Raw genomic sequence first — 13,276 nt, 5'->3', positions numbered from 1 at the left:
ATACAACCCTCTCTTTTTCATATACAAATGCCCAAAAACAAACAGATGTAGGAACACAGTGTCACTACATTTCATTAATCTTTCATGACATGAGTTTGTTTTTAACTTATTGATCATTATTTGATTAGTTTAAGCAATGAAAACTAAGATGTATTTGGTCAGAAAAAATCATGGCCTCCCTTACCCCATTATGACCTGGAGAGACATAAATGCCGGTTTATGTTTTAATGAAGATACTGCATAAACATTTTTAAGACACTCTGCTTATATTAAAAAAAGAAAATAATAATAATAATAAATTTAACGACAAAGCGTAAGGTCTAACCTCTCAAGTGGGTTTTTTGCTACTAGTTTCTGCAAAGGCTTATAAATAAAAGGCTTTACTGAGCACTTTTAGGTTTTACAGTAAACCCACAGGTTTTAGAAGACCATTGGGTCTGAAGCCAGTACAGACACAGAACAAACTAAATACCTCCCATATATTACTTTAAATGTTGTGCAAAGTGTAATGATAAATATAGTTTGTTTTTCTATGCACAACTAAAATACTTTTGTCTAATTTTTACAACTTATTACAAGGCTGGTATTTATTAGGCGTGTAACACTATGTGCAGTTTAGGTCTTCTTGACAAACTGAATGACATTTTAATCATGAATTTGGAGAACATTTTAAAACATATATGGTAATAAAAAACAGTGTTTCACTGAAAAGTAACTTTGACAATAACAGCTGACGTACATGTATGGTGGAGTATTGTCAAATAAAAATAATAAAAGCTAAAACTAGCATTTCATAACTAATAGACAATAACCACTGCTCTCCCAAAAGGTTCCTGGTGGAATTCATGCTTTAGACTGGGAGGGTGAGTACATAAACAAAGAAAGAGAACAAAAATCTCATACTAAAAGGAATGTCCTGCACCTGAACTCTAACAGCTGTCACTGTATCATGCACAAAACCCTAACCACCACTCCTGCAGCTTTCTTTTGCCTTTGTAATCCTAACTTCAGATAAATGTGGGCATTCAGACATCAGATGTTAAAGTCTTCATGGTAAGTGAAATAAAGACTTCTCTCTCTGTGGGGATTTCTATAACAAAACAAGCCCCGGCCAACACTATAAAATTCTGAATGTGGAGTTAGGAGACAGTGTGGTGGGGTCAGATTTGAGGATATACTGTCCGTCTCATTGTTGCTCTTGGGAAGGACATCCTTCAAAGAACTCTCATTTCCTGAAGTACCAGCATGGGCCAGATTTCCATTTTAGATTTTCCATCCGCAGTGGTGTGGAAAGTGTGAGAGCCTTTACGTCCCTGCACAGTGTGGCTAGAGATAGTGCTTGATCTGTCACAACATTACAGATAGAATGGGCCAATTAAACAGATGGCCCCTGACCCTTCTCTCGCTGCAGCATTGAATGACATAAACAAAAGGAAAACCTCTGGGAATGACCCCACCCAGTTTTCACAACAGTGGCCACGCCTGGGCCAAAAAAAACTGGAAAAGCTAAACAAACATTACAAAAAGGGAGACGCAAACTGACCAAGTAAATAAAGATGTATAAATAATAATAAATGGGCTGACTTTGTAAAGCTAATAAACACAGAAGAGAAATCATTTCTCCTATTACCATTATAAAAAATTAGATATTTTTCATCCAAAGTGCTTGTTTTGGGGGAAGAAAAACCCACCACACTATCAGTGTCATTGCTGCTCCATAAGCTACGCACACTACCAGTAAATCTGCATCACTTTCTTAGTTAAAACTTCACTCCCCACCAGCATTACTGCAGAGGCAGATTAACTCCTGTAAAAGTGGATGATTGAAACTCACCTCAAAGTCCTCATGCGGGAACTGGAGCATGTCTCTGAGGACATCACTAAGGATCTGTGTCTTCCTCTGCACCAGCACATTTTCATAGTCCAGCGGCTCAATCACCTTGGGTTTCACCTTAAAAAAAAACCCAAAAAAACACACACACACACAAAAAAACATACTGTTACTGAGACATCTGACATCAGCCACAAAGATTACTTCTTTTTCTCCTAAATAAAAAACATTGTTCAAAAATAGCATGCGGTTACATGGGTCAGAGTTGGAGATGAGTTTATGGATTGGTGGTGCAAAAGCACTCGGACCAAAGATAGAACTGGCTAAAACGTGTTGTGTTGTCCATCAGTGTACAGAACTGAAAACTCATTAGTATAGTTCTGAGGGCTACAACTGACTCCAATAGTAGAAGTGGAAAAGATGACAGAGGTGCCATCATTAGCTCTTGCTTTCCACTTTTTAGATTTCATCTCAACACAGTTGCACAGTTTCAAGTGAAGTTGGAGTAAAAAAGCATTTCAGATTCATTCAGATGAAAACATTGATTATTTGTATTAAGGGTAAACTAGAGTGAGCATTAAACATTTTTATGAGCCTCCAAGAACCTCAGAAACAACAGTATATTAAATGGTCATTTGTAGGACAGCAAAAACAGGAACTAGTGAGTATTACTTAGGAAAAGCCATGAGTGAGAATGAATGAGAAGACCTACAGTCAGTCTGAGGACTGATAGGCAGCAAGATATAAGAGAAATGTTTTAAGTCCTGAGCCTGCAGAGTTATTCACTACACATGTTACAAAAACATGTGTAGTGAATGGAACAGGTTCTGCAGAGACTAATCCAGCTGTGCTTACACATCGAGTATAAGGACATACTATCTGTCAAATATGTTGTTTCAAGTCAATCAGAAGTTCATATGTCCAAAGAAAAGTATCTGCTATGGTAGTGGAAAGGTCTTGATGAGCTTATGCCTTTGTGAGAGCAAACATCCATTGCTGTCATGGTTTCACACTCTGCTCCAGATGTTTCAACTACATGTAACACAATTATCAACTACAGCATAAAACAAACATCGTTCACATTTTGTTTAAAAAAATCTATATATATCTGTTTTGCACCTTAATTGCATACATGTTACTCTGCTATCAGATGCAATTATAGATCTATAATACATTGTCCAAACTGCTAAAAGTCCAAACACTAATCTCTTCTGGTCAAGATTGAGTCTGTAAGCTGCAAAGATACAGTGGCCATTAGATGGAGAGCAAACTGTCAGCACTTGCAGCTGATGGGAGGGTAAATCTAATAGCCAGGGAGACAGCAAAGTGAAAAATGAACAGTGACACGTCACCAGCCTTCAAGGCTGAGCGACAGCATGGCTCAGTCCACATCTGGGACTGATAATTCTAGCATGATCTCAGAGAAAGAGTCATGGATATCAACATGCTTAACTACACGTCATTAGCTGGCAGAAAACAAGAACAGGCAGGAACAACCTGTAATCCGTTTCTAGGACAAGGATGGGATATTGGAGCAGAGATGGTGCCACTATGTCTGTCATCTGAAAAAGGTTGTGGAATGTATCTTACATACATCAGGTAAACACAGCTGCTCCATTATTATTAAGCAATGCCCAGAAACGAAGCACAGACAATGACTCAGGGTGATTAAATCAGTAGCTTTACTCAAGCATATCATAAAAGAGAATGGGGGGTTTGGATTAGAGGAGAAGGAAATTAAATGATGTAAAATCAACAATCTGAGGCATTCAGTGCCATCAAACAAAAAACAAAGAGGCAAAAACCTCAAAACCAAGCATTCAATAGCTCAACAGCACTGCTATTCAAGCAAAGTAGCTGTTGAAAGATGTGACCCAACTATAGTTATGCTGCCCTTTTCCCATCAGGGATGCATTCCTAAACCTGGTATGTTGTTGTTTACCTTTTCCCTTTTGGGTTTGTCCACACTGCTTTGTCAGTGGCTCAGCGTGGTCAACCACACAGTGCACTCAGCAATAAATAAAAAAATGGACATTCATGTGTAAGGGCTAGGTCATTCTGCCCACAGAGCTGACGATAGCAAGTGGACTTCTTCCTAACTTTTTTATAGTCTTGTAGTCAGATTACGCCTTGGATCCCTACTGAGAATGTGTCTTTTAATAATCTGTCACAAAATATTGCAACTTTGGTTTAGCAACTGTTTAGCTGCAGCTCACACTCCTTCCATCATTTCGTAAATTTTTACATGACAAGATAAACTATTTAAATACAAGATATTAGTAATATAACAGTCATCCCTGGAGAGAGCATAAATCAGAAGCATAAAAAAAACTTATAAAGTCATGGCCTCCACTCCTCTCTACAGTGATCCAGCAGCTGTTTAGCTGCAGCTCACACTCCTCCCATCACTGCACCCTCACACAGTCTGAAACAATGGTGCTGTGTAGTGCCTTTCTACTAACTGATACATTAAATCTTTTTCCAGTGACTGTTTGGATGACTCCAGAGAGTCTCAACCACTGGACACCTTCATTGAAAGGAAGGAAACTATCACCATCATCAGTGCTGACTTTTGAGCCAAATAAAATGTTTTACAAGCCAAGGAAGTCTTTAAAAATAAACGTAAAGAAACTGAGTGCTTCTTTTCTTGCAGGTAGCACTGTTAATGTTCAACATTTCTCTAAGCTGGTGCTAGCTCTGCGAATTTTAAAATGAGTTGGCAGCATTATGCGCAATGAAAAAGATAAAAAAAAAAAAGTCTGATGCTCACATGACACCTGCTTCAGGGCTTTATGACTGTGGTTAACCTAAATGGCAACCAAGTGCTGAAAGATGTTCTTGTAAATGAGAATTATTACGTTAAGAATACAAATTCTCATACAGTGTGTGAAATCTTTAAATAACTTACCACCACCTGTGGTACTGAATCTACCTCAGCTTCAGCTGCAGTCAACCGCTTGTACTGCTGTGGGCTCTCAATGACCAATTCCTTCCTTGGAGCTTTACTAGCCCTTGCTTGCATTGTCAACAGCTGTGGTGAGATATCTCCAAGTTAGATTCCAAAGAGACGTGGACAGCAAGCATATCAGTTAGAAAAAAATCCTTTTGTGGGTAAAAGTTTCTATCTCTTCCTCTCAGACTCAAGCTCAAGCTCAACTCAGACTGCTCTGACTGAAAGCAGTTGACTCACACCCAGGCTGAGGAGATGGCCCCTCCTACACTCAAATGTGTGGCCTGAGGGAGTTAAACACCCTCTCACCCACATTTATATATACACACACACAGAGAGAAGCTATCTGACCCCATACAATCCACCTGCACAGTGACAGAGGGCTGACAAAAGAAAACAAAAGAAAAACATTCCTCAAGTAATACAGTCTGGTCAGGGACAGTAAATGCCTCGTGTGGGACAGCTGAAATAAGAAATGGTTTCAAATCCATCCAGATGAACACACTTAAGGAGACTTAGACAACAACAGGGTGGTTATGATGAAGCAACTGCAAGGTTTTAGCACTGATTTTATATTTATACAACTCAAAATCTAACTCCTCACACTATACAAGTCCCATCAAAGTTATTAAAAATTGAATAATTTTGCCAGTAATTACAAAAAATTGATATCATTAACAAGTCCTAAAGGGCCCATTATTCCAGTCTGTGTCACATGTGCGACATGCAATCATTAATCAGTGATGTTTTTACATCTGGCCTGCTTCCATGCCACTGAGATAGAAGATGCAACCATACTGTGATATTAAGTCCAGTTTCTGTCTCACTGCTTGTTGATGCAACTGCTTGAGGGGCATTCCAACATCCAGGAGCCACCATCTCCCCACCAAGGAGTGGGCCCGACTTACACAGATTCCTCTGGTGGGCCACCGCAGGGGAGGATGTTATCTTTTCACGCCTGTGTCTCAGCTCAAGGCAAGGGGGAGGGCAGCTGTTCCCCTCCCTCTGTCACATGCTCTTATGGGCCCCAAACAGGGAATGATAATAAAAAGTAAATATGAGAATGTTTTAAAGATTATTTTCTCAAGAAAAATACAGCATAGTTTTATTAGAAAAAATCTGTAGTTTGTCAAGTTATAAATAGCCAGTAGTCCAATTTACAGCAGCCCGAATCATAACAAAACTTCCACATGTCTTTCAAAATTCCACAGCTACTGTAGAAAATGGAGGATATGTTTGCTTTTTGGGTGGATTCTACTTAAGACCATTATTTTCATGGGCAAAGAAAGTAGTTATTTTACATGTTAAAAGAGTAATGTCATATTTAGGAAATAAATACTTACAGTGTATAGCTCTAACTGTGCAAAGTGCTTTAAGGTAACTGGGGCAATATGACAGTTAAAGGTCCATTAATGCTCCCTTAAAGGTCCCATATTATGCAAAATTCACTTTCTAAAGGATTTCTAACGGCCATATGTGTCCTTATAGCCTCTGTATGAGGCCAAAAATGAGTTCGAGATCTTTCCCTTTGTGACTTCACAAAGGGAAATAACCACTGCCCCCAGTTGTGGATACTGCCTTTGACCTGCTTCCCTGGCTAGCTGAGCCTGCCCTCTAAAATCACAGATTGGGCGCCAGTGAAATCCATAACCTCTCACAGAGAGGGGCGTAGACAGACACCACTCATACACATTTAAAGGTTCAGACATAGAAACAGCTCGTTCTCAGTAGAGCTCACTGGAGCTACTTCTGGAATGGCTGAAATTAAGGACCAAGGCTGAATTTGAGGTAACACACTTTAAAAACAATGTTGTTGGACCACTGACACCCATATGAAATTGTTGAAAAAATGTATAATATGGGACCTTTAAGTATGTAAATAGGAATGTCTTCTTCTTCTTACTATTCTTCTTCTTCTCTGGTGAGTTCCTTTCGCTGGTCGCATGTCAGCTGTACTCCTCACCACTGCCCCTGTGGTTTCCTGTACTTTTGCTCCATTTACTGAGTCAAGCGACGGATCAGCAAAGCTCCTTAAAACGGAGCAAATTACGCAATTAAATGAAGCAGGAGACAGACTAAAGTGTCCATCTATCTGTGTCTGGCATGGGCCTTAAAGCCCCACTACTGAAGGAGATTTTCTTACCCCTAATGAAGGCATCTGTCTTAACCCTGTCCCTTCTCTGGGTTCTCTCTAACCAGTAAAAATTAGTCTGATGTTGACACTTATCTCTTTCTCTGTCACTTTCTCTCTTCCTTTTTCTTGCTCCTTCCAATAACGTCCTCTTTCATTTCTTTGGTGAATCAGCCAATAATGGATCAGAGGCACAGACATTTAAGGTCAGACAGTTGAAACTCAGCACTTTTCCAGATTCCAAATATACAAACATTTCTTTAGCTAAAACCTTGTCTGTTGTCTACATAATAAGAAATGAAATTATCAATACCAGACTAATCTTGGTATTTGGTAATCCAAGATGTCTGAGATGTCTTTAGCATTAGCTTAGCCTACCTCACCTGAAAGTTTTCATAAGCTTTAGCATCCAGAGAAGGTAAAAGCTACCTTCCAGTTTTGCCTATCTTATCTTGAGTTGAGGCTATAGCTTTAATGTATTTTGTCTACTTGGCCACCCGGTGAAAGCAAGTGGCATCTAGGATCCATATTAGCTTACTAAATGAGATTTAAGAAGAAAGGCATCAGTCATCAAGAGTGCATCAAGCTATAACAAATACGAAAACCCCAATTCCAAACAAGCAGGGATGCTGTGTAAATGTAAATGAAAACATAATGTAATGATTTTTAAATCTCAAACCTTTTACTCAGTAGAATAAACAAAACATCAAATATTGAAAAAGATATTTTACTATTTCATTACAAAAATTATCTAATCTTTAATTTAACGACAGCAACTCTCAAAAAGGTTGGAACAGATTTTTACCACTGTATTTCATTTCTTCTTCTTTTAACATCAGTCTGGAAAAGCCTGGGAACTGAGGAGACCAGTTGCTGGACATTTAGGGGAGATTTGTCTCATTATTGTGTACTGAAGGATAGATGCTCAATGGTCCCAAGTCTTCTGTGTCAGCTTTTGTGTTTAGGATGTGCCAAATGTTTTCAATTTTTGGAGGTCTGGGCTGCATGCAGACCAGAAGATGTACTACAAAGCATGGTTACCATACCCAGGATATCGCTCAGTTACCTGGCTTGACTTGCCCAGACATTCGCAGTCCTGATAACCCTGACGAGCAGACAATTATTCTTCAGAAATAAAAAGAATTCAACCATATCACCCAGGCCAAAAGCAACACGGTTAATGGAGAAAAAGCCAAGAAGTAATGCTGGCAGAACTGAGTTGAAGTTAATTATTAATGAATTGACTGATCCATCTAATAAAAAAAAAGTCTTTGTATCAGTCTATTTGACATGGTTTCTGGTCCAGAGAAGATGGCAGCTTTTCTTGATCATGTTCACATATTGCACTAATAAGGTTAATAATTCTGAAGGTGTGTTCGAAATCATATCTGGAAGCATCCCTGAGCTCACGCAATGATTTCCATGGCAGATTTATTCCTGTTTTTAATGTAGTATCACCTGAGGGTCCGAAGTTCACAGGTATCCAATAGTGATTTTCATCCATGACCATTTAACAGAGTTGTATCTGGATCTGAGGAATCTTTTGATAACATTGTGTACTGTTGATAAGTTGTCTTTTTTTTCTAATGTTTTTGCAGAGGAACATTCTGAAATTGCTCCACAGTTTGTCAAAAATCTAATGGAAAATATCGGCATGTTTTCCTTGTTCTATTGTTTAATTCAATATTGCTTTCTGTTTATATTTACATTCTGCTCTCTGCTCTGTGAACAGGATGACCATGCCCTTTTTATTTACATTTCACACATTATCAGTTTTTGGGGAAGAGGGCTTGTACGTGCATTATTTTGACCTTTTAAACTCTAGATATCTTGATTCCTCACAAGAGAAGAACTCACTTGAGACATGTTGCCATGGCACATTGCTCACATTTTCAGCTTGCAGATTAAACCAAAATTCATGGAAAAGAGCAGATATATTTTCTTTGGTCAAGCTTGCACATGAGTTTAAGCAGGAAGGCCTGCTGAGTCCTTCTGACTGGCAGAACAAAGGCTGACAGTCAAATGCAGCTTAATGCAGCTTTAAAGGATCTTTTGGACAAAATTACATTCAGATCAAAATAGTTTAACATGCAATGTTTTCAGTAATAATTATGCTGACTTGCAATTTCACTGCTGTTCATTCATATAAATTGCTATACAAATGAGAGATGTGGACAGTGACTAAGCTGTGAAACTGGAGCTTAAAAAGCCAAGCAAATGCACTTTTTCAGATGTAATGCATTAAAAGGTTATGTTCTTGTCCTCTGGAGCCATTAAGGAATTTGTTGGCTTTATTTTTACGTCATAACTGCTCTCATTTAGGACAGAACTGGGAGGAGAAACCAACAAAAAAATTAAATTCACACTACACAACAGAATTTATATTTTATTATGCATAATAAAACATTTTATTACATGTTTTATTACATAGTTTTGCATACATTTGTTATTGTTTTTGCATTGCCTAAAAATGAACTGTATGTAATTTGTTATAGTCTGGTCACTTTTCATCACTATATCATTTAAATATCTATCTCCTTTCAGCAATCAGGATATTCACTTCAAAAGAAAAATAATGAAATTATCCAAGTATGTTTTTGTGTATAGCAGCATACACAAACATTTCAGTTCACTCAATAAAACTATGATTGTAAAAAAGAATATCATTAAAATTACCAAGTTATTACCCACATGCATCAAGCTGTGAGATGTGAGTATGACTGGCCTTGCATAACAAGCTTCTGGAGCCAAAGCAAAGCAGGGTGTAACCTGGAATGTAACAAAACACACCGCCCCACTACATCACAGCTCCAGGACCCACCATCCTGCAGCCTGTTTACAATCCATCCTGCAGAACATACTGAACCATGAACTAAAAAGGAGATTTTAACATGGGGCCAATAACTACACCATAACGTGCTTACTTTACATGACTGCAATAGGATGTGCAACACAATAGCATCAAAATTAACAGGATGCAATCATAAAGCAAAGACAGCGAGCTCACACAGAGCTAGAAAATAAAGAAGTCTCTGCTCACAGCACTGTAACAATGCACTTAGCAGTGTGCTTAGAGTGATAAAAACTTATCCTTGTTTCAATACTCAAGGCTATTAGAAACTGAGAGCAAAATGTTAAAATGACTTTATTGATCAAAAAGACTGAAATGTAGCCATGAGTAGAGGAAGATAAGCCTGAGTGCTGGAGATAATGTTTGCACACATCAGTCAGCAGGTGAGCAACATGAACACGCAGCTAGTCAGACATAAATGCATCAATGCTGTAATATCAGAAACCATCAAAGCAAACATTTAAAGTCTGAAACATCTAAAAAAAAAAAAGGAAGCCATTACCAAGAAAAGCCGAGAAAAACAACAAGATAAGATAAGATAAGATAAGATAAGATAAGATAAGATAAGATAAGATAAGATAAGATAAGATAAGATAAGATAAGATAAGATGTACTTTATTAATCCCGAAGGAAATTAAGACACCAGTTGCTCATGCCCCATACAAAGCGTACATATATTACAAAATGAATAAGTTAAGAGTTCAACTTCCTAAAAATCACTTCATCAATAAAAGTTACTGCTTCACAGCAAATCCATGTGGCTAAACAAAACAAACAAGAGGAGGACTGATCTAATTAGCTGTCTTAAGCCCGCCGGAACATCGTGAACTTTTTGTGTGTAATGTTGACTATTTTTCAAATAAAAAAGATTGAACAAAGGCGTATGAGATCAAATGTTTACCAAAAGATGTGGACTACTGTACTACATGCAATAATTTGCAAAGATATTATTATGGGGGACAAAAATGGGATCTTGATTATAATCCATGCATACTCTCTGGTTGATGTCATGCAGGGTTTGTTTGGTTTTTCATAAACTCCCTAATACTAAAGCCATATACTGTAAGGTCTTTCCTCATTTGATACAGTTCATTGGCAACAACTTATAGGTTCAAGTTAGAAGTAGTACTCCCCAAAAATAATTAGACACAAGCTATTTCATCTTTCACACAGCTGACGTCACCCCATCTTCTTCCTTAACTTGCCAAAGAATTCCTCTGATAAGACCTGCAGAACCTCTGTTAACAGTGTTACCCTGGATATTAGCCATGTCAAGTAAACAAAGAAAGCTAAATATTTCCAGAGATTTTACATTTCTCATTGTCCTATTATTTTAAATGAATAACTTTTACTAATTCCTTCATGAGGAAGGAAAGGTTAAGCGATTGTAATTAGCAACTAAGATGAAAGCGGAATAAACAACCAAAACAGTTTCATTTCTTAGGATCAGTCTCCCACAAATTGCTTCATATGTGTACTTGGCCGCTCTCCGTCATCTATTGTCATTTCCTGAGATAATGACGTGCTGCAATTAGAAGGAATTAAAAAGGCACACATAATGGTTTACATCTTTTTATAACCAGGCTTAATGGATTAAAAAGTGCAACAGACATTTTTCACAAAGATAAAGCTGCTGTCAGAGATCAACAGTGATGTAGGACCATGGAACTAACAAAGCATTTACAAATTGCACAATATTATAAAAGAATAAATATTATACTTTGCATTTTTACTTCATGTAAAGAAAGAGGTTCTTCCTTTGAAAACTAATGGTTATGGTCTGTTATCACATGAAGGGCTATATTGTGTTCAGACCTAGTGTAATAACTACCACTATATAAAATGGCACCATACTCCTACAACAACATGATGAAGGGATGGCATTACACTTATATTGCAGACTGTGCTAGACAGTCATTTCTGTTGAATGTGTTTTTTTTAATAACTAGGTTATGATTTAATTTGACTGTGGAGGCCCACACAGTAGAAGTAGCTGCCAGATGTCTTGCAGGCAGGTAAGAAATAACCAAGTTCTTCTCATTTTGTCGGTGGGTTGTTGTAATCAGCATCAGAGCCATTTAAGTAAAAATCTCCAGTAAATCAAGACAATGCAAGTACCAAGTTGCTGCTGCAGAAACATTGTCAGGTTGTATTTTACTCAGTCAGTGCCACACTTGCTTTTAATTATGCATATGTGTGTTCATCATGTCAGCCTCATTTGTTTGTTTGTTTGAAGTATTGTCTGTGCATGTTCTCAGAAATTAACACTAAGCATTTGTAAGCTCCCTTAATTGAGTAAACTGCAGGAGCAGTGCAAGGACCCATTGAACTGGATGTGATGTCAAGGGGCTGACTGCAGTAAAAACGAAGACAAGTCCTGGCATGCTTTAGTGGCCTATCTTAGATACAGCTGATGATTGTTGCTATATTTATCTTTTTCTAAACACCTGATAAATCTGGCAACTCTAGCCAGTCTGAGTTCTCCAATGTGCCCCCTAGTGGACTCCTCCAGTAACAAACGTAGTACAGAATTAAGCATGTGAGGATTGGAGAAAATGCACAAAAGCAGTTTTTTTTTTACTTCAATGCTGGGGACTTTTGTCAGATGACATAAATGATCAGAACAAAAAACCCTGAAATGCTTTGAGAGCGATGTGGGATACGTAACCTTAATGAGTCAGTTTAGTCAATATTTCAGGCAGTTTCACTGTGTGAAAACAGAAAGATGTGTGAAATGTGTGCAGCTCTTTTGGAAAATTCTGCTGTATCACTGTGAGCACAGTCAACAAAAGCAGCAAACAGATGTATACAGATGGCACAGAGAAGGCAAATGCAACAACACATTAATTTATGTACTTCGTCATCTAAAGGCTTTATCTACTTTTTCCTTGCAAGTTATTAACACTGTGGTTAGTAATTGTATAACAATGCTAAAATGGTGCATTTTTCTAGTTAGTTAGCTTCAGCAAGCTAACTAGAATGATAATTCAACATGTTTAGCCATCAGTACCCAAAGTGAATCGTCTTAACTTTCCCTAAATGAAAAGAATAAATATTTATACTTCTTTGAGTGTGTGATCCAGCAGTCTACACATAGAACTATTTAGTCCTGCACATGCACTCAGATCTGACAGGAACTCACATGGTGACAGCAAGTGGATTATGCTAAGCTAACCACCTGCTTATTCATCTAGTTTGCACTACATATGTTGGAAATGACTCCAGCATATAAAAATACAAATGACATATCCTTTGACAAGCCAGAAGCCTATTCTTCTGCCTATGCAGTTATCATCAAAAGTTAGACACAAACAACTTTTCTACTCTCAATATGATGCTAACTCTTTGAAAGTGGGGAAAATATAACAAGCAAATTTAAGTGTACTTTAATCATGTTTGAAATTACCGTGACTATATTTATCATTTAGCTAACCATATCGTCTTTTTACTCTATTTTGCCAGTTGTGAGTCTTTAGCAGCAACATTCTTTGCACATGATTAACTATTGATTTA

The 13,276-nt window shown here is 37.7% G+C and overlaps 1 protein-coding gene across 6 annotated transcripts in view; it reads right to left on the bottom strand.

Annotated features, from left to right (window-relative positions):
- zmp:0000001200 (dedicator of cytokinesis protein 9) overlaps positions 1-13,276 on the bottom strand; it is a 75,171-nt gene that overhangs the window by 41,260 nt on the left and 20,635 nt on the right. For 5 of the 6 annotated variants that reach the window (XM_042001233.1, XM_042001234.1, XM_042001236.1 and 2 more), the window contains exon 2: positions 1,835-1,951. In XM_042001233.1, the coding sequence (XP_041857167.1) occupies positions 1,835-1,951 (117 nt within the window). Of the gene's footprint in view, positions 1-1,834; positions 1,952-4,739; positions 4,973-13,276 lie in introns of those variants that run through there. The other variant, XM_042001238.1, reaches the window with a different exon arrangement.

This window comes from Melanotaenia boesemani, chromosome 12 (assembly GCF_017639745.1).
Source record: "Melanotaenia boesemani isolate fMelBoe1 chromosome 12, fMelBoe1.pri, whole genome shotgun sequence".
In the NCBI taxonomy this organism is placed as follows: Eukaryota; Metazoa; Chordata; class Actinopteri; order Atheriniformes; family Melanotaeniidae; genus Melanotaenia; species Melanotaenia boesemani.
This window is presented reverse-complemented; position numbering and strand designations above follow the sequence as displayed.